Below are 26,878 nucleotides of genomic sequence, written 5' to 3' on the forward strand. Positions count from 1 at the left end.
GTCCTTGTCTATCTGTGGCCAATTTAAAGACCCACTTTTGTTCTTTCTGAAACAGAAATTTGGAAACATCACTCACATGTGGCGGAATGAACGGCTTTTCCAGTACATGCCACTTGAAGTCTGTTTCCCCGTGGTTGTGTGTTATGAAGTGTTTGGTGAGTTTGGAGATGTCCTTTTTACACCGGAACGTGCTTTTGTGTTCTTGCATCCTCACACGCACCTTTCTAGTGGTCATTCCCACATATCGTTCATTACACGTGCATGTGAGGAGGTAGATCAGGTTGGTACTGTTACAGTTAGAGAACTGTCGTAGTTCCCAAGGCCGATCGGTACCGATATCAACACTGGTAATTTTGGATGTAAGGGGGCAAACAGAACAAGCTCCGCAGGGATGGTGGCCCAACACGGGAGGTAGGTCCCACAGAGTACCCACCTCTCTCCTAGGTGTAACTTGAGGACGAGTGTGTATCAAACGGTCCCTTAGATTCCTGGAGCGTTTAAAGGCAAAAAGTGGGAACTCAATTTTATCTTTGCCGCTATTCAGAATGCGCCAGTGTCGTTTGATAATTTTTTGGACACGGTTCGACTTGGTATTGAACGTACTGACCAATGTCAAACGGTTCAAAGGTGGTTTCTCTGGTCTGGGTTCAAGTAATGCAGCACGATGATTGTTGGCTGCTCGTTTGTATGAACGCTGAACAAGCCTTTTGGGATAATGTCTAGAGGTCAGCTGTACAGATAAGTCAACTGAGTGCTGTTGAAAAGTTGCTGGAGTAGAACAGTTCCGTCGAACTCGGAGAAACTGCCCAAAAGGCAAATTATCTCTCAGTGTCTTAGGGTGCTGGCTTTCATACAACAGTAGGGAATTTCTAGCCATAGGCTTACGGTATAGTTCACTCTCTAAGCCTGTCTCAGTGCTGTAAATCGAAAGGTCCAAAAAGGATACTCTTTCTTTGCTCAATTCAATGGTAAAGCGAAGGTAGTTGTTCTGTGTATTAAGCCATTGGTGGAAAAGAAGTACTGATTCCTTATTTCCTTTCCAAACCATCAAGATGTCGTCTATGTACCTTTTCCACCAATTTATGGATGGAAAGAATGGATTGGTGGGGTGCAACACTGTGGTCTGCTCGAACTTATGGACGTATAGGTTCGCTAAGGAAGGGGCAAAAATACTGCCCATACTAGTCCCAGAGATTTGGTGGTATATCTGGTCCTCGTACATGAAGAAATTTTCTTTCATGGCTATGGTTGCCAGAGCCATGATGAAGGGCACAGGGGTAATAGAGTCAAGTTCCGATTCCTCCAGGATGGACCTAATGGTGTCTAAAGTCGCATCCTGGGGAATGGAGGTGTATAGGGACTCTACATCAAGAGAGACTAGATAATCAGTCTCTCGATCAAAAACTATGTCAGGAAGCACTCTGAGGACATCGGTGGTATCCTTGAGATAAGTTGGCATAGTGAGTACCAGGGGTTTGAGGAAGTAGTCAGCAAAAGCCGAGAGTGGTTCTAAAATAGAACCCTGGCCAGATATTATAGGCCTGCCAGGTGGAGGTCTCTGGGGTTTGTGCACCTTTGGTAGGGTGTAGAAATAGGGCATGATGGGATGCTGTGCCTGCAGAAATTGTGCCTCTAGGGGGGTTATCCAGCCCTCTGCTAGAGCCTCTTCCACTAAGACCTTAATTTCGTGCTTCAATCTAGGCGTGGGGTCCGTGGACAAGGGTCGATATGCATTATTGTTATTCAGCTGTCGGAGACACTCAGTCCTGTAGGCCTCCACATCTTGAACCACAATGGATCCCCCTTTATCAGCCGGCTTCAGAACTATGGTAACATCTTGGGTCAGTGTTTTCAGTGCCTGTCTCTCAGCTGAGGTCAGGTTATTGTAGCCAGATCTGGAAGAGTACTTTATTTGCTCTATATCATTCTTAACTGCCAGTTCAAAAGTGAGTATTTGAGGTGGTATGGCATGTGTTGGAGGTAGAAAAGTAGATCTTGTCCTCAAACCAGTATTGGTATCTGTTGTCTGTTCTGACTCATCATTACTTTTGTTCTTAAAAAAGTAGTATAATCTTAGTTTGCGAAAAAACTGCGCTAGTTCTATTTGGAGTACATATGGGTCACCCTCATCTGTCGTCACAAACCCTAGACCCTTGTTCAGGACCACTTCCTCCATGTCAGATAGAGTTCTTTGACTTAAATTAACTACCAAGCTTTCTTCGGGTATGCTTGCTATTCTTGAGCACCCCTTCTCGTGTGGCTCCGAGTCCCTGCGTGGGGGCCTGCAGTATCCTCCCATTGGACCTGGGGTTGCCCTTGTGTCGGTCTTCTTTTGCCCCGTGACCGTCTGGGGCCACGCGCTAAAAAAGACTGGTTATTGAAATTTGAAAAACCAGGAAATGGAGCCATAGGCGGCTGAAAGTTGCCTGGATACCCCCAGGGTCCCGGTGGCCACCAAGATTGACCTGGCATGTTGTATTGGCCCCTGTAGTTTTGGTATCTACCTCCTCTGCCTCGGTTAGGTCTTGCATTAGGCGACTGATTATTAGCATCTGAGTCACTCCCAGTCTCTGAACTGGACCCTGAATAATTGGATCCATATCTTCTCCCTTGTTTGTTGAAATCAGGAGCCTTGTAGTTGTCACTGGTATAGGGATATACATGTTCCAGTTTAAATTTTGCCAGATCTTTCTTAAATTTATCTAACTTAATCTGGAGTATAGAGTCAGCAAATTCTTTGTTGGTTTTGTCTGATTCATCTTTGTGTTTCTTAAAATTGGTGGTGATGGTAGCCTTAATCTGTCCCTCCAGGACTTGTATCTCAACCAAAATGGCGTCTGCTACCCGTTTAGCTGGACTGATAATAAGTATCAGCCAATCACGGGTGCAGCGCCAGGCAATCATCGACCAGTCTTTAAGGAATGGTTTATCTTTGAGAAAGAGTCGGGGAGCATTTGTTACTATCAGCCCTGGAGGCGCACAACTTGCTCTCATGTACTCTGCCATAATAATCCCATGGATCTGAGTACGAGAGTGAGATTTTTTCAATGCTAGGACTTTAGTCCAGTCATCAGTCGTATTGACTGACGGTGTGGGAAGTGATTCTAGAATGCTCGGCATGTTGTCTAGGATAGATTGGTACATCGAGTCATCATAGGCTAAACCGTGGCGTTCAGCCATTATAGCTAATCAATAAGCAGAGAAAGGAGGCAAAAAGGTGTGTTGACAATTAAGTGCCGCTGTCGAGCAACCGAAAGCACAGGCTAAAATTAAGCACTGGTGCACTGGCTCGTATCTCAACACATGTATGCTACTTTGGCGATAGCCCATTCTCTTGGGCCATATGAACATCACTTCCAATTCCCTTTCAAATGAAACTTTGGGACTCACAGCTAGGCATGTACCACAGCAAGTCAAGGGACCCCCAATACATGCCAATAAATATACTCCCCAATCAGCCAGCTACTGGAACCTGTAGTTGGATCTACGTGGCATCGGAATGAAAACGTTCCTATGATGGATGTCTAGGAGCAGAGACTTGCTGAAATTACTTAATTCCATCAAGCTTTAATCAGTGGCAGCTAGCTGGATATAACCAGGACCACTGAAATTATAAGTCAGGGAGCACCAAATTATGCGGTGTGGTTGACAAAATTGCGTGGCAAGAAAAGGCATACTATACGGCATAATGCAGCACAATTGTGATACTTTTATTTTGTTATTTTGTATTTTTACACATGGTAATACTGTCTAGGAAAAGAGTTCACATCGTTAGTACCAGTTTAACAACTACATAAAGAAAAAAAAATGACCAGTTAACCTTTGCAATGGCCCTTCCACTTTGTTCAAACCAACGTTGCCACATTTTTTGTACATTTTTATCAATTTAAGTTAGAAATACATATTTTTTTTGCTAAAATCAGCTGATTTTTCAGCTAAAATCAGCCGATTTTTCAGCAGAGGATGGATTTTGTGGTAAATAAAGCACATTTATAATGAAGCAAAAAAAAAAAGCATTTGCCGCGGTATCACATACGTCAAGTAGCCCTGGATATAACCCTGAATTACCGAGGAAGGGAGGGTGGGTAAAGCTTCTGGAGCAGCGGTCACATTCAAGGGCAGCAGACAGGAAATGTTCAGCAGCGTTAAGTAAATTATGCGGCAAGTTATGCTTCAACTAAGTGTTATACCTTCCCATAAAAAAAACAGATCCCCAGAGCAATATGGCAAATTTCGTATTTGTTATGTTTATATCGGACTTGAAAATACTTTTTGATTTCAGACACGGACCTTTGAGAGATAATGAACATATTTCTGAACCTTGCAAGGTCTGCATGCCCTGTTGAAATAACTGCTGCTTTGAGAATAATGCCTGCGCTGTGAGCACGAGTTTCCGCTGAAAGTGAAACAATAAAAAGCGAAAAAAGAAGAAATTATCTACCCTCTTAATTTACAGCAAGGAATTTTCCAGTTGCACACACAAGACTACCACCTACCACACCGTCAAATGTAGATGTTTACACTATCTGAACAAAATCTCTCCTCTTTAAATGATGTCTTATCACAACAACCAACTGCTGAAAGAGACTAGTTAATATTGTTAAAGTCCCTGGCGCAGCCTTGAGCCCATTGTCCAGCAAATGTAATACATTTTGGTCCATTTAACCAAGATAACTTTTTTTTTTTTTAAAGCAAATTTTGCAGCCAATTATATATTTTTTGATGAGTGGAGTAAATTAATATTTGCAAAGAAAACAAATAATCACGCTCTTCCTGGAACCCTGGAATTATATGATAGTGGGCTGTTTTTTTTGTGTAATTATAGATTTGCCACATAATACACCACCTGTTGCATAATCTGTAGATTTGAACAAAACACATTTGATTTGTAGCTCAAATGGTTCAAAAGTTACTAAAAACGCAGCAGCACATGATATTGCACATTGGAATAGCTTTTGTACAGGATGACTGGTCACCTGTTTATTGCTTATTGCTATATTTGGGGTTTTAACGGATACTAATGAGGTTGAGCCAAAGCCCAGACAGTGTTAACAAGTGTACAAATGGTAAACTAAAGAAGTAATCTTATCACGAAATGTGCTGCATAATTAAGTCAACCCTGCTGCATAATTTGGCCCTCCACTGCCGTATAATTCCAGTGGCCCTGATTATAACCCACCCCAGCCACCGAGCTCACTACACCTACGAAACCTGATGCGCATGGCGCATCAGAAATTATGTCACCGTTGACCCATGATGGAACTTCCGGGCGCAGGCATGCAGGCGGGGAAGTACCATCACCCACAACCAACCAATGAATGCGATCCTCTTTCCGTCCAGGAAGTGCACCTGCCAATCCCACCCTTTCATATTTGCAAAGGAGGAGCTCAACTGTGTGGAAGGAGGTGCTTGAACAGTGGTGCATAATATCTAGATTAAGCTGCAGTAAGCCAGATTTCTAGTGATGTTTGAAGTTGCCTGGTCTGGTACCAGGACACAGGATCAAATAGTGGGGCATATTACCAACAACTAGCGATAATTATCGCTATGTTACCTTAGCGGCAATCTTTTTATCGCCGAGCTGCAGCGATTTTTATCGCTTAGGAACCTTGCTATTATCAAGGTTTATCTCCTAAGCGATAAAAATTGCCCGAAATGCATGAATATCGCTGAAAAGTCAGCGATATTCATGCTTTACCGAGCTAATGCTCTTAGCCATGTTATCCACCTCCCATTGGATAACATGGCTAAGAACTGCTCAGGGCAGGTGTTAGCTTTTGGAGCTATTCGCGCTTAGAGCGAATATCTCCAAAAGTTGGTAATAGGAGATAGCGATGTTAGCGACTGTTTCCAGTCGCTAACATCTTGGCACGCCCACTTTGCATGTCATTAGTGATAAATTTCACTGACATGCAAAGCGGGATCCAAGATGGTCGCTATCTCCTACTAGCTGTTCTAACTGGTGTTAGCGACAGCTAGGTAATAGGGAGATAATTTTATCTCCGCTTTCTTGGCTTTTAAAGCCAAAAAAGCGGAGATAAACCCCCTTGATAATATGCCCCAACTTGTCTTTTGCCACCGAGAAAGTTGTGTTATGATTTGAGAAGTCCTTTCGCTCTCTTTGCCTTGCTTCCTCTGTTGGCCAGATTTGACTGTGGATTGGACCAAGGTCACTCCTGATGTTCATCATTTTATGAAAAACTGTCTATGACTTTTAACTCCCTATGGTTCCCTATAGTTGGACGTTCTAACTTGCTGCAATATTTCTAGCCCTTCCCCTTGTTCCACAACCCTTTAATAGTATTTTATAGCCTTTAACCCCTCCCATGCTCATGACGAGCTCAGCTCGTCATGATCCACGGTTCCCGTGTGCTCATGACGAGCTCAGCTCGTCATGACCATTGAACGCTCACACACTGGGCTAATTCCCCTGCTGTGTTGAGCGTTCCATTAAACGTGCGTGGTCGTGACGAACTCAGCTCGTCATGAGCACACGAGAACCGTGGCTCATGACGAGCTGAGTTCGTCATGAGTACCGGGGCGCTGTGCATGCCCCCCTCCCCCAAGCACAGCAGGGGAATGTGCCCCGCAGCCAAGGGGTTAATATAGCCCCCGCGCCGGGTGTGCATCTTTTCGCACAAGCTCTTAGCACAAAAGCGTTTGGCTCAATCAGTAAGGCTGGGCCTTAAATATTCAACAACAAAAGAAATGCCAATACTGATCCTCATTCAATCATGCATTCACAACAAGATCACACAAACCAATTGCTATGATCCACAATCTGAATTATTTAATTTTTTAATTGTTTTCAATATTAGTTTTTTGAATAAAGAAAAGCACGTCGTTGACCATGGGTGTGCCATAATCAAAAGGATAAAAATAACTTCCCTCAACCTTTACATTTGAATGTCCACGAGCAGCCACGGTTCGCTGATTCTCAGTACAAAGTTATAATGTCAAGATTATTTTCGCAAACGCAATAAAACATTGAAGAAACTAGTATTGACTTTTCCCTTGAAACAAATTTACCATGCTGTTGCCTGTACTTGTGCGCTCCTTTAGTCTGAAACCTCCTGATGCCGAAGTAAGGAGAGGGGGGGGGTGAGATGTTGCCCAAACATCTCAACTGGATCCATTGCATCCTTCTAATGTCTGTTGCATCAGCACAGCACCTGATGTCCCTTTTTGTTCATTACTGCCTTCTGTTGTAGACAAGTAGATGCTGGAGGCTGTTTCAGCCTTTCCCCGGGATACAAAGATTCAAAGATTGGTTTTGTTGTTTTTTTAATGAGGAGAGTTGCTGTGTTTGTGCAATATTTACTTCTGGTGTCAGTAAGTTCAGGCTTCAAAGTAGCTGTGCTTTCACCGGAAGACAGGCAGAGACATCAAGGCAGCAGGGCCCTTATTATCGCGGGAGTTGGCTGAGGGACCAGATCTTTGCTTCTTAGAGGGAGAAAACTGAAAGACCAGAGCCGTGCTTCTAGCAATGTTGAAATGCCAGAGCAGGCTTTCAGTGGGAGAACGTTGAAGGACCAGAGCCTTACTTACTTCTAGCGGAGAATGCTGAAATGCCAGAGCCCCACTTTCAGAGAGAAGAGGTTGCATGCTTGGCGCCCTGCTTCCGGAGGGAGAAAGTTCAAGGACCAGAGCCTTGCTTCCAGAGAGAAGAGGTTGCATGCCTAGCGCCCTGCTTCTGGAGGGAGAAAGTTCAAGGACCAGAGCCTTGCTTCCAGAGAGAAGAGGTTGCATGCCTTGCGCCCTGCTTCTGGAGGGAGAAAGTTCAAGGACCAGAGCCTTGCTTCCAGAGAGAAGAGGTTGCATGCCTAGCGCCCTGCTTCTGGAGGGAGAAAGTTCAAGGACCAGAGCCTTATTTACATCTAGCGGAGAATGCTGAAATGCCAGAGCCCCACTTCCAGAGAGAAGAGGTTGAATGCCTAGCGCCCTGCTTCCGGAGGGAGAAAGTTCAAGGACCAGAGCCTCCCTTCTGGAGAGAAGAGGTTGAATGCCTTGCGCCCTGCTTCTGGTGGGAAAAAGTTCAAGGACCAGAGCCTTGCTTCCAGAGAGAAGAGGTTGCATGCCTAGCGCCCTGCTTCCAGAGGGAGAAAGTTCAAGGACCAGAGCCTTGCTTCCAGAGAGAAGAGGTTGAATGCCTAGCGCCCTGCTTCTGGAGGGAGAAAGTTCAAGGACCAGAGCCTTGCTTCCAGAGAGAAGAGGTTGCATGCCTAGCGCCCTGCTTCCGGAGGGAGAAAGTTCAAGGACCAGAGCCTTGCTTCCAGAGAGAAGAGGTTGAATGCCTAGCGCCCTGCTTCTGGAGGGAGAAAGTTCAAGGACCAGAGCCTTGCTTCCAGAGAGAAGAGGTTGCATGCCTAGCGCCCTGCTTCCGGAGGGAGAAAGTTCAAGGACCAGAGCCTTGCTTCCAGAGAGAAGAGGTTGCATGCCTAGCGCCCTGCTTCTGGAGGGAGAAAGTTCAAGGACCAGAGCCTTGCTTCCAGAGAGAAGAGGTTGCATGCCTAGCGCCCTGCTTCTGGAGGGAGAAAGTTCAAGGACCAGAGCCTTGCTTCCAGAGAGAAGAGGTTGCATGCCTAGCGCCCTGCTTCCGGAGGGAGAAAGTTCAAGGACCAGAGCCTTGCTTCCAGAGAGAAGAGGTTGCATGCCTAGCGCCCTGCTTCTGGAGGGAGAAAGTTCAAGGACCAGAGCCTTGCTTCCAGAGAGAAGAGGTTGCATGCCTAGCGCCCTGCTTCTGGAGGGAGAAAGTTCAAGGACCAGAGCCTTGCTTCCAGAGAGAAGAGGTTGCATGCCTTGCGCCCTGCTTCTGGAGGGAGAAAGTTCAAGGACCAGAGCCTTACTTGCTTCTAGCGGAGAATGCTGAAATGCCAGAGCCCCACTTTCAGAGAGAAGAGGTTGCATGCTTGGCGCCCTGCTTCCAGAGGGAGAAAGTTCAAGGACCAGAGCCTTGCTTCCAGAGAGAAGAGGTTGCATGCCTAGCGCCCTGCTTCTGGAGGGAGAAAGTTCAAGGACCAGAGCCTTGCTTCCAGAGAGAAGAGGTTGCATGCCTTGCGCCCTGCTTCTGGAGGGAGAAAGTTCAAGGACCAGAGCCTTGCTTCCAGAGAGAAGAGGTTGCATGCCTAGCGCCCTGCTTCTGGAGGGAGAAAGTTCAAGGACCAGAGCCTTATTTACATCTAGCGGAGAATGCTGAAATGCCAGAGCCCCACTTCCAGAGAGAAGAGGTTGCATGCCTAGCGCCCTGCTTCCGGAGGGAGAAAGTTCAAGGACCAGAGCCTTGCTTCCAGAGAGAAGAGGTTGCATGCCTAGCGCCCTGCTTCTGGAGGGAGAAAGTTCAAGGACCAGAGCCTTGCTTCCAGAGAGAAGAGGTTGCATGCCTTGCGCCCTGCTTCTGGAGGGAGAAAGTTCAAGGACCAGAGCCTTGCTTCCAGAGAGAAGAGGTTGCATGCCTAGCGCCCTGCTTCTGGAGGGAGAAAGTTCAAGGACCAGAGCCTTATTTACATCTAGCGGAGAATGCTGAAATGCCAGAGCCCCACTTCCAGAGAGAAGAGGTTGCATGCCTAGCGCCCTGCTTCCGGAGGGAGAAAGTTCAAGGACCAGAGCCTTGCTTCCAGAGAGAAGAGGTTGCATGCCTAGCGCCCTGCTTCTGGAGGGAGAAAGTTCAAGGACCAGAGCCTTGCTTCCAGAGAGAAGAGGTTGCATGCCTTGCGCCCTGCTTCTGGAGGGAGAAAGTTCAAGGACCAGAGCCTTATTTACATCTAGCGGAGAATGCTGAAATGCCAGAGCCCCACTTCCAGAGAGAAGAGGTTGCATGCCTAGCGCCCTGCTTCCGGAGGGAGAAAGTTCAAGGACCTGAGCCTCCCTTCTGGAGAGAAGAGGTTGAATGCCTAGCGCCCTGCTTCTGGAGGGAGAAAGCTCAAGGACCAGAGCCTTGCTTCCAGAGAGAAGAGGTTGCATGCCTAGCGCCCTGATTCTGGAGGGAGAAAGTTCAAGGACCAGAGCCTCCCTTCTGGAGAGAAGAGGTTGAATGCCTAGCGCCCTGCTTCTGGAGGGAGAAAGCTCAAGGACCAGAGCCTTGCTTCCAGAGAGAAGAGGTTGCATGCCTAGCACCCTGCTTCTGGAAGGAGAAAGTTCAAGGACCAGAGCCTTGCTTCCAGAGAGAAGAGGTTGCATGCCCAGCGCCCTGCTTCTGGAGGGAGAAAGTTCAAGGACCAGAGCCTTGCTTCCAGAGAGAAGAGGTTGAATGCCTAGCGCCCTGCTTCTGGTGGGAGAAGGTTCAAGGACCAGAGCCTTGCTTCCAGAGAGAAGAGGTTGAATGTCTAGTACCCTGCTTCTGGTGAGAGAAAGTTCAAGGACCTGAGCCTCCCTTCTAGAGAGAAGAGGTTGAATGCCCAGCGCCCTGCTTCTGGTGGGAGAAAGTTCAAGGACCAGAGCCTTGCTTCCAGAGAGAAGAGGTTGCATGCCTAGCGCCCTGCTTCTGGAGGGAGAAAGTTCATGGACCAGAGCCTTGCTTCCAGAGAGAAGAGGTTGAATGTCTAGTACCCTGCTTCTGGTGGGAGAAAGTTCAAGGACCTTCATTTCCAGTAGTTGGCTGAAAGGTGACAGGTATTCTTCTAGAGGGTCCACATCCCTACTTCTTGAAGAAGAACATTACAGTGCCACGGCCCTGTTTCTAGAGGACAAGGGGTGGAAGACCACAAATGTGCTTTAGTGAAGAATCATGAGTGGCTTCCACTGTGCTTCAAGTGGGAGAAAGTTTAAGGGCCACAACCCTGCCTCCTTTGGGAGGAGATGAAAGGGCCACTTTCCTGCTTTTATGTGTTTAGCGTCAGAAGGCTGAGGTCCACACCTCTGCTTTAGGATTAGAAGGTTGAGGGGTCACCGTCCCAGTTCCAGGAAATAAGGTGGAAGTCAGAGTAAGCCACAGCATCTGTCCATAGTAGGAAGAGGAGATGAAATAGCCCCTTCTCTGTTTCTATGGTTGTAGTGGGCACAGGATTATGGGCCACAGCTCTGCTTCTACATGGAGAGGATTTAAGGGTCACCATCATGCTTTTAGCATTAAATGGTCAGTAGGTGAAGGGCCACGTCCCTGCTTACAGTGGAAGAGAGATGAAGGTACCCACCTCTGCTTTTAGTGGAAAAAGACAAAAGGCCACAACTCTGCTTCTAGTGGGAGGAAAATTGATGCACTACATCCTATTTCTAACAGAGAGGATGCCAAAGGGCTGCAAGCCTCCTTTTAGATAAAGTGGCACAGACCTTCTTTGAGTGGAAGAAGATTGAAGGCCTCAGCCCTACATCTGTAAGGAGGTGAGCAGAGGTGCCACACTCCATCTGTAGTGGGAGAAAGATTGATGTACCACATCCCTCCTTTTAATGGAGGAATAGGACGAGGGCACAGATAGCTCAGTGCCACTCTAGACAAAGATATGCACAGATGACACATCATTTCTTCTACAGGGTGGTGAGGGCATATCTTTGCTTTTAGAAGAGGTTCTCAACTTTTATTCTAGAGCGAGAAGGCTGAAAAACCACCGCCTGATATCTACCGAGAGTAGGACACAACTGCAACAGTCCTTTTTCTGGAAGACCACAGGCACTTCAGCCATGATTGTAGTAGGAGTAGGGTAGAGGTGCCACAGTTCTTTTTCTAGTAGAAGAATTGATCACAAGGTGCTTTTCTCTTCATGATGGGGATACAGTGATATTAACATGGAAAATGTGACTGTCAGATACTGCTATGATTTTACTTGTGTACAGTTTAATAACGCACTCGCTGTTTGACGCTCAAAATCTGAACCCACCTTGGCAGCCTGGCGCTAATCGAACTCTTTTTTTCTTCTCTCCAGGTGCTACGTGGAAGACATCAACTCTAAGGTAGCTTGGCTGAACCGCTCAGGCATCATCTTTGCTGGGCAGGACAAGTGGTCCCAAGATCCCCGGGTGGAGCTGGAGAGGCAAACCCCTCTGGAATACAGCCTGAGGATCCAGAAAGTGGACACCCTGGACGAGGGTCCCTACACCTGCTCGGTGCAGACGCAACAGCACCCCAAAACCTCACAGGTTCATCTGATCGTGCAAGGTAAGACACAAGAACTTCTGTCATATTAATGTCCTGCCTAGGAGGGTTGTTTCAATCCAATTGTACACATCACCAGCAAACTCATCCATTTTTAACACAGCAACTTCCATGAACTTATAAATGTAGTGAATAAAAGTTACAAATAATAAACATACCAAATTCTGTGAGGCCATTTGAATCCCCAACAGATGACTCAGAGAAGGCGGCCTGGTCTATGCTGTGTAGCCTGTCGGATGAGAGGGAAATGCCCTCATCTTCAATCACTCCTGAGTGAATGTGTTTGAGGCCTCGCCGTGGTGGTCCTAATGAGAAGCTTTATTTTCATTAATTTCCAGTGGAGCCCATTCTTTCAGATCCCATGGATCCTACTTTATGAGCATTGAAGCCTGCCCTTATTTATCTCTACATATGTAATAGTGGCTGTAAGCCTAGCTGGGAAGCAGCGGAATGTTGGGCAGCAGGCGCGAGCCCAAGAGTACGGCTTAGAATGTTTATCATGTGGCAGGTAACAGGTGAAAATTGCACTGTGGGGGAAAATGTCCCTGTAGAGATGCTTCTTCAACTTGTATTTGAATTGGAGTGGGTGGATGCAGGTCTGAAGATGATGGAGATGTTGTTCTAAAGAGATGCCCCCCAGCTGCTGCCCTCTATCGAGCACTCTCATCCACCAATCAAATATTAACCCGCCCTTCACATAAGTGCAAAATCTTGCCAAAAACAGTGCCCCGTACTTAGTTTTCATCCCAAGAGGTATCTTCCAAGGATCTGCCAGGCTTGAAACTTGGACATCTCTCACAGCTATGGATCACCCCCATGTTGAAGGAGTTCTAGGCCAGCCTGGAGTTGGTACTCATATGTCAAAGGGGGTTCTGCCACATTTGTTGACATGCTGGCGGGCACTTCCAAAAATGCATTTTAAATGATGAGGACAAGTACGGTGCCCCATAACTGAACGTTTAGGCAGCCAGCGGGAGAGGTGTAGGGACAGAGTGACAAGGCCCTGCTAGTGAGGACACACAGATGGAGAAGCACAAAGCAAACAAAGACAAACAAATCTAGGTTTATTGTGTAGCACAACATTTACAAATAACAATCATGCCAAGCTTTGTCACTCCAGCTGATGCCCGTGTGTAGAGCTCAGAGTCCATCTCTTTCATTGATTCGTTACCAAATTCCTATGTCCTCTTCTGCATTTCAGGCATTTTATAATTATGTGTCTTGGCTTGATTTAATATTGCCTTTTTCATAGCCCAGTAGTGCATCCTGTTGCAGCTCATCTCCTTTGCACCTGCCACGGTTTCATTTTTACTGCCTAGACCCTTGCTCATGCGGTGATGCATGCTGTTGCAGTTCATCCCCAGTACACATACCGCATTTTGATACTTAACACCTGGATTTCTCCTCCTACGGCTTGACAAAGTGTTATTGGTTGGATCTGACTAGGGAGAAAGCCCTCTTCGTGTAGATAAACTACTACATGACCGCTAATCTCTGGATTAGGCAACACCCTGCAAATATGAGTCTAGAATCTGGTGGACTCGTGCCCTGAGAAAAATGCAGACCAGACCTATCCATAACCATTTGAGGGGCCACCAATGTCCTACAGGCCCCCTCTAAGTGCAAAAAGTCAAAAGGTGCACTCATTTGTGCACGAGCACACACATACATACACTTGCACACACGCATGGGCAAGTATACACACACATATACATACACCCAACCCCTCCCCTGCCAAGCCTTACACTGCCCAAGTTGCAGACTCGCCAGCTAAAAGTCCCAAGTCTTCTGCGATCCTCCATCCATGGCCATAAATGGCTTACAGGCCATCTTGGTAGGGCAGTTCACCATGCACTCCCCAAAAGACAAACAAATGCCATTTTCTTTTTGGAAACGTACTCAAAATGAAAAAAGAAAGGGCTAATTATTTCCAACTGGAAAACCGTAGAAGAATCATTTGTTTCATGTCCTTAAAGATTCAAGTAGTGCGGCCAATCCAATTATTTCGGAGCTGATGCTCAGGACGTCTTTTCATAAATTCCTGGCTGTCCATATTCGACTGCTCATCACTACCCATCTTCTCTCATCTCTTGGAGAGGAGAAGGTTGAAATCAGGCAAAAGCCTTTCTTGCCAACGATCTGGGAGACTGCCTTGGGGCAGCTTCATTCATTTAGGCCTCATCGGTGGCCCGTGGAGTTCTTGTGACATGGCTTTTTATGTCTTCTCATTTTGTCAGCATGATAGCACCTAAGGGAATATGCAAATTCTGGGGAAGCAGGGGGCAGGAGGCTCATCTAGGTAAGCTTTTCAATACCACCCACAAAGTGGGACGTAGAGCCTCACTTTAAGGTAGGGGGCCTGGCCGCTGAAAGGAAGATGTGGCAGAAGAGGTACCTAGACCATACGAGCTGCACCCAGGCTGTCTAATGTCACCTCAACATGTCCGCCATAGCTGTGCTCTGTCTGAGGACAGACATCCAATGCAGGAAGTCAGTCTTCCCAAATAACATAACTAACTTTACCTGCTCGCTAGGTGTCTTTTTTGAAAAGCACTGTGGGTGTTTCAGTACAGTTTGTGTCTGGGCTGAATGGATGTATTCCCACTGAAGTAGAGTCCAACGAAACAGTGTTTTAGAGTCAGAACTACTGTATCATCCATGGAAAGGTAGATATTGTGCCCTTGTTAATAAACTTCACTGCTTCCTTGCAAAGAACCACGAATGCTGTGCCTCTCTGGACAATGCAGGGGTTAAATCACTAACTCCTCCCCACGACTGCCCCAGTTCCTCTTCTCCATCGCCCTGCCCCTCCACCACCCCACTCCTCAACTTCCCTCCAATGCTGGCCTAAAGTAAGCTGCAGGAAGTTTGCTAAGTTGTTCCACAATAAAGTGGCATCACTTAGCTTGAAAAATGAAGGAAAGCTTTTTTAAGTCTATGTTCAGAAAATCAAAAAAGATAATTATTTGTTGGAAAATTGGCAAGTCCTGCCTAATGATGTATTTCGTACTTTCCAGAGGTACAATGCAAAATGTATCCACAGGGAGTGCCCCCAAACTGACAACAGATTGTGATATTGGGTTGGCTGAGTCCTAAAGAACATAATACACTAAATTATTCAGCTCGTCTATTTAAAATGCTTCAAGATCTCTTTCGATCTTTCCAGAAATGTTTACATCTTATCCTGCTTCTAAAATCGATACAGTTTTTTGGGAATGAAAAATGTGATCTTTTTATTTGACCAGTCTCCCAGTCTATTAACATAGCTCCTCTATGGAGTTATCTTCCAGATGTGCTCTCTTCACCTCTGGTTTATTTGGCACATGGCTTTCATTACTTTTCCAAAGGGCTTAGTTGTGTGTTGCACATTCTGGGCAGGGCATACATGGTGTCATTGGGACAATACAGATAATGACTATCCAGAAGAAAATGACGTGGCCCTTGTGAATTCCCATAGCAGCCCAGGGTCCGCTGTTAACCTGGGCTGCAATTTGAATTCACAAGGGCATATTTTCAAGCCCATTATCGCCGCTTTAGCTGCAGCTTTCTGCCGATAAAGCGGCAATAATTTTATCGACTATTCTTGATAATATGCCCCACAGTTACGGGTGGAAAAGAGTATGTTATGGAGGACAGGAGCCGTAAAAGTAGGTGCTGTGAAGATGAATATTTTTCACCAAGAGTAATGGACAGCCCATTTAGACTATTGGGAAGGGAGTGCAGGGAGAGGAGTTAACGCTGATGAAGATTGTGTTCTGCGGAAGCGTGCAAAAGGAAGAGAGTTGGTGAAGAGAAAACAATATATTTTGTATGCTTAGGAAAAATGTGAATTGGGAAAGTGTACAGCATGAACTTCAGTTGAGGTGGACAGGTGTGGTAATCAGGGTTCAGTGTAATCAGCGGTTTAATCAAAGTCAAGACTTGGTACAAGGCCAGGAACAAGGCTTAGATAAAGATTCAAAATGTGTTGATTCAGTCTGTGTTTCAATAATTGGCTTTTACCTCAAACAAAAGCACTTGTTTTACCGTCATGGATATCAGCCAATCACTAGGAATGTGTGCATACTTTAGTGAGCTTGCATCTGTCCCCTGAATTACTGACACCAGAGTCATAACATAGAAATACACCCAATCATCCTATTGACTCTTTACATAGAAATACACCCATCCACCCTACTGACTCCTAACATAGAAACAAATCCATTCACACTATTGACTCCTAAAATAGAAACGCATCCATTCCCACTATTGACTCCTAAAATAGAAACACACCTATTCACACTATTGACTCCTAAAATAGCAACACATCCATCCACACTATTGACTTCTAACATAGAAACTCACCCATTCACACTATTGACTCCTAACATAGAAACACACCGATTCACACTATTGACTTCTTACATAGAAATGCATCCATTCACACTATTGACTCGTACAATAGAAACACACACAATCATTCTATCGACTCCTAACATAGAAACATAACCATTCACCCTATTGACTCCTAACATAGAAACACACTCATTCACCCTACTGACTCCTAACATAGAAACACACTCGTTCACCCTACTGACTCCTAACATAGAAACACACTCATTCACACTATTGATTTCTAACATAGAAACACGCCCGTTCACACTATTGACTCCTATCATAGAAACAAACCCATTCACACTATTGACTTCTAACATAGAAATGCATCCATTCACACTATTGACTCGTACAATAGAAACACACACAATCATTCTATTGACTCCTAACATAGAAACATAACCATTCACCCTATTGACTCCTAACATAGAAACACACTTGTTCACCCTACTGACTCCTAACATAGAAACACACTCATTCACACTATTGATTTCTAACATAGAAACACACCCATTCACACTATTGACTCCTATCATAGAAACAAACCCATTCACACTATTGACTTCTAACACAGAAACACGCTGATTCACACTATTGACTTCTAACATGGAAACACACCCATTCACACTATTGACTTCTAACATAGAAACACACCCATTCACACTATTGACTCCTAACATAGAAACACACCCATTCACACTATTGACTTCTACCATAGAAACACACCCATTCACACTATTGACTTCTAACATAGAAACACACCAATTCACACTATTGACTCCTAACATAGAAGCACACCCATTCACACTATTGACTTCTAACATAGCACACACCCATTCACACTATTGACTCCTAACATAGAAACACCCCAATTCACACTATTGACTTCTAACATAGAAACACACCTATTCTCACTATTGACTGCTAAAATAGCAACACATCCATCCACACTATTGACTTCTAACATAGAAACACACCAATTCACGCTATTGACTTCTTACATAGAAACACACCCATTCACACTATTGACTTCTAACATAGAAACACACCCATTCACACTATTGACTCATACAATCGAAACACACACAATCATTCTATTGACTCCTAACATAGAAACATAACCATTCACCCTATTGACTCCTAACATAGAAACACACTCATTCACCCTACTGACTCCTAACATAGAAACACACTCATTCACCCTACTGACTCCTAACAGAGAAACACACCAATTCACACTATTCATAGTACAACTTCACAACCCAAACAAAACTCTAATATGCAATCGAACCAGTTGGAAAGGTCTACCCAGACTACCGAAAGCACTGCAGTGTTTCAACAGTGGCAGACTGTGTACTATAGAAATGCAAGCACTGTAACAGAACTTACCATGAAGCACCAAAAAATGGTCCACGTGGTTGGTTGAGGGTCACAAGGATGAGTTATGCAGATTTTATTTAAATGAGTCATTTCAAGAAACATATTGTCTCTGTTCCGTATCCGAGGCTAAAGAGGGTGAAATGCTGGTCATGTACGGGAGACAGCGGTTACAGCGCTGTGAGTACCACGCACGTTGGTAACAACGCGGAAATTACATCGTCCGCTTTGTTACCACACATGACATTACATCGCAAGTTGTTTCAACGATTTGCGCTAGATGGCGCGCAACATTAGGGAATGTGTTGGATTTAAAGTGCAACACATTCCCTGCTGTAATTTATACTATTCCTAAGTCCAGCGCGCCATCTAGTGCAAGTCGTAGAAACGACTTGCCTTGTAATGCCATGCGTGGTAACAACGCGGACGATGTAAAGTCCACGTTGTTAACTACCGCGGTGAAATATGTGGTGTTGTAGCATCACATATTAGTCTTGGAGAGAGATTTCATTACAATCTCTATGGCATATTCAACTTTAAGGTAGTCCTTATTACCAGGAGTGTTCCACTTCACAGCTCCAAGTCTCTTAGAGGGAGTGCCAAGGGTGAGAATGAAGCAGACTTATTGTTATTAGGTTCTGATGGCTATTTCATTCTAGCCAGGGTCGGACTGGCCAATATGACATTCAGGCAGTGCCCAATGGTCTGGTCTGACAGATCTGTGGGTAGGCCAGTTTTTTAGTTGCCAGGGAGCCTGTTTTATGTCCAGATTGGCCGGTTGTTATTGTAGATTTCCCTGATATTACCACAAGCACTACCTGCTGCAAACACAAATGCATGCAGTTTCCCATACCTTGCAAAATACCCATACAAGGTGTCTTTACAAGTTCAAAACGACCCTGATTTGCAAACGTGGGACACTTTTTTAGTTATCTAGTTTGTTCATGGGGGCCACTATTATTTTGGTGCCCTATTTTTGTCCCTCAACGACCCTGGCTCCAGTGGTTATGTACATTTTTCTTTCAGGTGTTATCTAAAAGAGAGCCCTCTCCCTTCCCCACCCCCAAATTATGTTTATTGATTCATCTAACTTGTTTTTGCTGTTCTGAAGTGACTTTAGGACATGTTTCTGTGGATAAAGTTTGTGTTGTCAGGGTCGCGGATCATTAGGTCTCATCGAATTTTTATTCCAAAAAAGGGCCAGGTGACGTATATTGGCATGCATGATTTGCTGATATGTACCTTCAGAAAATGATGAGGGCGCAGACATAATTGTACCCGGTAATTACCATGTACGGTACACTCTTCACAATTTATAATTTTGGTCCTCACAATAAAGGGTTTGCCCAGGGGTTGGAATTTTCCAATCCTCTTGTAATCAGGTCCTCAGATAATAATGTGCCATGCTGCTGGGCTCATAGTTCAGTGGGACAGTGTGGTTTGTTTACACTGCACCGCACCCCCCAAAAAATACTTCCTACATAATGTAATTTGCTTGTCCAGCCTCTGGGCTCCACACTGTACAACACCAACTTTCCATGACATGCACTAGCACTACAGGCGTGCAAGGCCCTTTGTTTGTGGTTGTTAAATCAATCCATTGCTAGGGTAGTGCGGGCATGCGGGCATGCAGGCACAGGCATTCTTTGTGCATCAACAACAACAGGCAGAGATGTCGCTGTGAGGCATCCATGCTGACCCCCAGTGTCGGATTGGTAAAGTGGGCACTCGGGCAATGTCCAAGGGACCAGTATTCAAGCTCCAGCTGTGGGCCGCTTTTTTGGACAGCCTTGGAGGGGCGTTTTGGGCAGTGTTTGTGTTGTTTGGATGCCGCCAGCGGCCCAGTGGGTGCCAGCGTGGCCTTCCTGTCGGCAGATGGTTATCCATTACCTCCCTTTTATTGACCGGCAGAGGTGTCACTCCCTTTCTCTTGCTGGGCCGGCCCATTAATGTATGCATATCGAGCGGGGGCAGAGGGCCTAAGCAAAAGTGGTCTCACTTGTTTTCAGGTGTGTTTCACCAGTGTGAACTAATCCGTGCATTTTTTTTTTATTTAAGTATAGTTGAGAAAACATGCCTCTGTCAGAGACCACCTTCTTTTTTATAAAACTTGAACAAAGCAGTGTTTTGAGGAAAGGCAATCTGCAAAAGTGGGCCACTTTTTTTAAGCGTTCCAGGACCGATATTTTTTATCTCAATCCAACCCTACTGACCCCATCCAGCCAGCCCTACAAAGGCTTAGCCGAGGCTCCTGCACCCTGCTCTGTTGCATACATGCCAATCGACCTGATTCAAGCGGGAGACTACCGTTTTTTAAAACAAAAAGGGTTAAACGTTGTCTCCTGTCTGAGATTGTCTCTGATTCAACAGAAGTCAATGGGGGAAACACATTCTCCCAATGATGTTTTTAGAGCTCGCAAGCGAAGCAAAGCGAAAAGCCCTTTTTAAAAATCTCCCACGTTCCTCTTGTAAAACGTTGGCATGGATGCTGTTAGCACCCATCTCTGGTGGGCGGATGATGGGGGGCAGAGAGGGCGCGCGGCCACCACTTCACTCTCTATGCGCCAGTAAAAACCTTGACCTCTCGGCTGAAACTGCCAAGAAAGCCACCAATTAGCGCCAATCTGCGGAACCTTTTCCCGCCACCGTCCGCCGCAGCGGCAGCGCGCCGGGCGGCGCAGGCAACTGAGCCCTGCATTTAATATTCCACATTTTAGCTCCATTTGCTTTTAATAAACACAAATATGCAGGATAATGAACATGCGGGGAGTTCGACGAAGCGCCAGGGCCAGAAGTAAGCTTGGGGGGCCGGCCGGGTTAGATTCAGACAGGATCAGACTGGGTAGATCATACCGAGAGAGACTGCTAAGTAAATAGGTAGATATCTGACCGTCTGGCGAGGCTGTGGGGGGATCTTGAGAATGCAGAAGCAGGTAGGGTTTTTTGGAGTTGTCTCCTACGCGCCACCAAGCTACCTCACTGGGTGAGGCGCCTCAGTTAGGGTCACACTTCTTCAATGCACTTTGCAGTCGAAAGCCTGTGTCATCATATGGAAAGCACAGGGCTCCGCCAGGGATGCAGCTCAGAGTTTGTTCTTCACCAGGCTGAGGTAGCCCAATCTGGTGTGTAGATGTAAATATAATAAAGGCAAGTACATAGTCTGAGGGGCGTCACCAATGAAATGGGGTAAACTGGAAAATTGTATTAAAATAATAATTCTACAGGCTACTCACTGGCATCTGCAGAGTCTTCAACATTGTTTGAGTTAATAGCGCCTTCTCTGCCAACAAGCATTTGCAATGCAATAGGTCTCGCATTTGTGAGAGTTTAACCTATTGGCATTGGAAATGACAATGCCTTTTATTTATCTGTTTTGATAATTAACACATAAACAAAAGGCATTGTCATTTACAATGCCAATAGCTCAAACTCTTGTAAATGTCAGACCTATTGCCCCAGGCTTTTCATTCCACTTAAAGCCTTGGGGTCCATCCAACAAACCAATGTAAATTCTGTTGTGCAAATGTCACAGTACCCTGGACCAGTGTACACCTATTATGCTTCATTGAGCTAAAAAGTTCTTTTAATGTTCTTGAAGGTTTTTTGGGGTTTTTTGTAAGGGAGAAAAATTCCTCTAATTCAGTCTTAAAATAATGCGTATAAAAGAACAGGGAGAGGTTTCGGTCAATTCTGCACAGGTGGAGGACGGTGTGTGCTTCTGCCTGTGACGCACCTTGTTAATTACTATATTTCATTGGTTTCCGTCCTTACAAACACTCTAAAAGTACATAAAAAGAACACTTGGTGAAAAAACTATTTACATGAATTAAATTCCGAATACAACTGAAGAAATGTCAAAAAAAGAATTATACCTTTCTAATGCAAAAAGCTGACTTCTGTACATGTGCTGTTTCCAGTGATGGACATATCTGCCTCGAATCCCTCCAGCACCCAGCCTCTCCACATGAGTCACATCGGCACTTAAAGTCGCCCTTTATTAGCGACACTGCGTTCTTGACGAAGATCACAGGCTGTCTGAGGCATGGCAACGATTCCTTTGTGAACCCTGAGCTGGAAGGTGTTTTCTACCCGCTCCTACCAAGAGGCTGGATGAGGGTGCCGGTGTCGCCCAGCACCCTTCTCCCCCCACTCCTATTCATGGGGCTAGTTAGAATCTGGGGAATGAGGGCCTCTCCAAGCGCTCTTTCCGTGGGCCTGCTAGGGCGCAGCTTTATTATGTTGTGAGCCTCCGCAGTGTGTAACAACAAAGGGTATTTACAGCCTGGGTTTGTGCAACTATAATCTCTCCTCCAATCAGTGTGTACCACTGGCAGTGAGATGAGTGCCTCCGTGGTGCCATTGACAAAGCCAATAGTCCTGACTTGTAGGTATGATGTTACTTGTTGTATCATATATCTGGATGCAATGACAGAAACAGCAAAATACAATTTGGGAGGCACACTGTGCTAAGCACAGATTCTTAGTGGATGTGTTTGTAAGCCACACCCTTAATGACATTGGCCACGCCCCTTTGGGAGAACCTGCAGTTTTTTCATCCCACTTAAAGCCCTGCTACAAATACTATAATACAACACTGCGCTCTGCTTCCCCACTGACTCTTGTTTCACCCCTGTCGGACAGGAGACCAGGGCGAAAAAGAAGGGACAGAAGGAGGAAATAGTTCAGCAAAGGGGGGAGTTTAGAGAAAACAGGTAAGAAAAGGGTAAATGAGGGACAAAAGTGACAGAGTTGGGACAGAAATGCTGAGAGTGACTGGGAGAGCATAGGACTGGGGTCAGGTGAGAACGTGTAGTGAGGCACTGAGCCACCCGGAGGATGGCAGAGGGAGACCTGTACAGTGACCGTCACTCGGAGGAGATGTGTGTGTGGATGCGCGACTGTGTGGATGGGATAAAAGTGGAAACAGCCCTCCGCTGGAGGGACTTCAAAGTTTGGGAATGTACGCCTCCCAGCCGCTTCCTTCGCCCCCCGCTACCTCGCCCCGGTACATCTGCCATTTCAGCCTCGCAGAGCCTCCTGTACGGATGTGACCTTTCCTTAGTGAAGGTTGTTGTGTTGCTGAGGCTCCTGAGCTGTCATAGAAAGAAGTGTTTCTGGCCTGAACTGCAAGGCAGACAGGGGCCGGGGGGCAGAAGTGGCTCTTTGTGTAAAGTAGGAACCAAGTCAGAACATTAACTGCACTGTAACCAGCCTACCTCTCAAAATGGAAACTAGCGTCGCAGTTATATTTATTTAATTTGCAAAAGCATTTCTTTATATACAGCCATTCAATGCGTTCAGTTGCTCTTGGAGGCCCGATTGAGGCTGTATTCTGAGGGATACATTGGGGAGTCGGTACCTCACACAAGCAGTGACTCTGTGACGGGGAGGAGATCACGGGGGAGAGGGAGGGAAAGTAAAAGTACGCCATGCACGCGTTGTCCTGAAAATGAGGTGAGCCGTGGGACAGGAGATGTGCACGCGTTCGGAGTACACATCTCCTGTCCGTACGCATGCACATCTCCTGTCACCCTTCTGACGAAAAACCGACAACAATCGATCTTGCCAAGGCGAGCAGCGTATGCGCTGCATCGCTAGGCGAGATTTAAAAACCAATACGTGCTTGAGCAACAGATTATGTTAGGAGCCAAGGTGGCCTAGTCTTAATTCCAACTCATACACCTCTTTTTCAACACCATACACCTCTCGTCTCTTCATGTCCTCTAGTAGGTTCTCTTCATCGTCCCTACTTTCTTCACTTGTTACAGTTTTCCTGTCTTTTTCTTTCTCCCCTTTCTAACTGCCTCTCCCTTGTTCTGAGACAAAATCTGTTGATAAAAAACCATACTAGTTCCCAAAAACTGTTGCTGGTGCCCCCCATCTACAACCACTGGCACAAATTAAGCACTGAAGACGTTCTGAACCACGTATGTAGATCAGGAGTGATACAAAAATAATCTTTTGTTGAAGAGCTTGGCCTAGAAGAATTCACACTTGAAAAATATTCTACAGAAACATTCCAGGGCTCCATGTAGGGTTAGTGCTATGGACATACTCCGAGTGTTCTTTTATTTCAACTTAGAATATACTGAATTCTATACATATTCTACATAACATTTATTGCGATAAATTAAATAAAACAGATATTCCATTCTATGTATTTAGCCCTTTATGGCAGCTCAACAGGAAAATGTCCTGGGTTGCAAATATTCATTTTAGACAAGTTCTGTGAATAAAGCACTGGAGATGCATACAAATGTCCATATAGGAAGGTATAAAAATGTAATTGATGGCACACATTACCCAAACAGGTAGTCTTCAGTGACCAACTAATGTTAGCATTGACAACCAACTCAGTGGTGGCGTCCGTAGTCGTGCTGTGTGGCATATCCCGATGAATTGTAGAGGCAAAAGGGTCTGTCGCATTCCAGCTGTTAAGTACCTTTTCTGGCTCATGGCCATGTTCATGTCCAGGCTTAGATAGCCACTCACTGGGCTCTCTTTACATAGCTCTTCTTAATCAACAGGTAAATTGAACCTGAAAGAAAATTTGATGTTCTTTAAGCGTTGGTGTTTCAGGAAGAGATATTTTTCTCAATGGTCACATTGGCAAAAAAAAGCCATTTCATATGCCCACCCTTTTAGAAACGCTTTCTAGACCTGTCTACTCAAACATTCGATTGTCACACTAACACAATTTGCTCACAGAGTCAATCCCTTGGCTCTCTTGGCAAAGGGCATTGCGGTCGATGCGATGAGTGTGTGTGGTGGTAGTTGTTTATTCTGACATGTACTAAAGATTTGTTAACCTCTGATGATATGCGTCAAGTCAAATGGTATAATATAGTGGAATAGGCAAAAAACGAATAGCATCCAGCAAGTGGTGAAACTGTATAAGATAGAGCAGGATCGAGCTAAAAATGGTTGGGATGAAAATAGATGACAAGATCTCAAATTGGCCTGCTCAAGGAACAACCTTCAGTATTTCTGGCAATTAGTAAAATGGGGCGTGGGGGAAATATCTACTTCTGCAAAACCATGTAAACCTGGATGCTTGGGTAGAACAATTTGCAAAACAATATGCCAGCAAAGACGAACAAGAATGCAAGCCCTTTGTCATCTGTCCACATACAATTGAACTGGTTTTGGACCTAGTAGATGTGAGAGCTGCCCTTAGTGCAATCACTGGGGGAGAGCCCCCGGTCCTGACAGCATTCTGGCTGATGTATTCTTGCACAATACGGACAAGTGGGCCAGGTATATAATGTTGTTAGCAAAAGCCATAGCCCAAGGTGCTCCCATTCCCAAATCCTGGAGGGGCGCAGAGATTATACCTATATATAAAAAGTGTGATAGATCCCTGCCAGGAAATGATATGCCTATAAGCCTAATAGATTTAATCCAAAAGGTGGTAGTTTGACTAGTCCTGGCAAAGATCCAGGAGTGGATCACAACCAATGATATCCTTACCCCCTTTCAGGTGGGCTTCCGAGCTCACATCAGTAAATTAGATCAAGCTTTTTGCTTTTTGTTAATATACTGGCGGACTTTTATGTTAAGAAAGGGCAGCATGTATGCTGCTTTCGTAGATCTCAAGTTAGCTTTTGACTTAGTCTTACGAAAAAAGTGATGGTTGATTCTTCATGAGTAGGGAATGCCCACAGACCTGTTGTCCGTAATTGTTAGAATGCACGAAAACAACCTTGCACAAATTCGATGAGGCATACAGGGTAACGTTATCGATCCCTTCCCAGTAGAAAAGGGAGTACGCCAAGGTTGTATAATGGCCCAACACTATTTTCCCTATTTATAAATGGTGTTTCTCAATTCTTAGCCACACTCCCAACAGATGCCCCGGTTCTAACAGGTACAAAGATCCTGATCCTAATGTTTGCAGACAATACGCTCATCAATTCAAAAACTCCTAGTGGTCTGCAGCGTGCGCTTTCACGGTTTGAAGATTTCTGCAATTCAAGAGGGCTGGAAATCAACACAACTTAAACAAAATGTATGGCCTTTAATCAGCATAGTTAATTTAGGGATACCATTAACCTAGACGGAAAGTCCTTGGAACAGGTTGATGCATTTACATACCTAGGAATTATATTAAAAAACGAAAATGAGCTCAAGGCCCCACATTGAAATTATGGCATTGGAACATCGCCAATTGGCAGGTGCATTATACAAAGAATTAAAAAAATCTTTGACAAAGCAAGTTAGTCCGGTATCTCAAAAGTGGTGAGCTCTGTCCCATATGGGTCTAAATTATGGGGTTTTGAGAAAATGACACTGCTTGCCACAGCAGAGAACAGGTTTTTCAGAGTGATTACTAGCTTACCACAAAGTACTCCTGTGACACCTATGCTTAATGATCGAGGAAGAAGATCATTGGTAGATACAGCAAGACTACGCCCAATTTTATATTGGCGTAGAATATTGTACACCGTTGAGTTGGCAAATTATGATGATGCCCTAAGGGATGTCATTGAGGCTGACCGCTCACATAAAATAGACTTACTACATGGCATTAAGGGTGTTCTGACTAAAATGGGAATACAGAGTCTATGGGAAAACCCACACAACACTTAGTTACCCACCAAAGATAGAATGAAAGAATGTTATTGGGAAATGGTCGGGCAAAACAAGTGAGAGTACCACACAGACAAGGAGATTCTTAAATGTAAACCTTCCCCACGGGTTGAGCTCTACTTGGATACAATTTTGAAGCCCCTCAATTGGAAATTATATTTTGAATTCCGATTGGGCTCTTTTCCACTAAAATCTTTACATCTAAATGGTCTTTGTCTGATGACAATAAATGTCCCTACTGTGTAGACCAAATTGAAACTGATGCCCATGTGTTATTCGTTTGTCGAGCCTATGTGGGCCCACGCATGAAATGGCTATTACAGACTTGCAAGAACTTTGGTACCAGATATTGCAATGTTGCTTTGACAATGCTGTGTACAATTGTTCTCTTCAATATGCTATTCCTGTTACTAAGTTTTTAAGATAGATGTGGATCATAAGATAAAAATCGCA

At 45.1% G+C, this 26,878-nt stretch overlaps 1 protein-coding gene across 1 annotated transcript in view; it reads left to right on the forward strand.

The window, feature by feature from the left end:
* The first annotated feature begins 10,534 nt into the window (after positions 1-10,534).
* Positions 10,535-26,878, forward strand: part of LSAMP (limbic system associated membrane protein) — a 548,122-nt gene continuing 531,778 nt past the window's right edge. The window contains exons 1-2 of the mRNA XM_086950375.1: positions 10,535-10,608; positions 11,856-12,088. Coding sequence (XP_086806501.1) covers positions 10,535-10,608; positions 11,856-12,088 — 307 coding nt within the window. The remainder of the gene's footprint in view (positions 10,609-11,855; positions 12,089-26,878) is intronic.

Source organism: Lissotriton vulgaris, unplaced genomic scaffold (genome assembly GCF_964263255.1).
Source record: "Lissotriton vulgaris unplaced genomic scaffold, aLisVul1.2 SCAFFOLD_742, whole genome shotgun sequence".
Lineage (NCBI taxonomy): Eukaryota > Metazoa > Chordata > Amphibia > Caudata > Salamandridae > Lissotriton > Lissotriton vulgaris.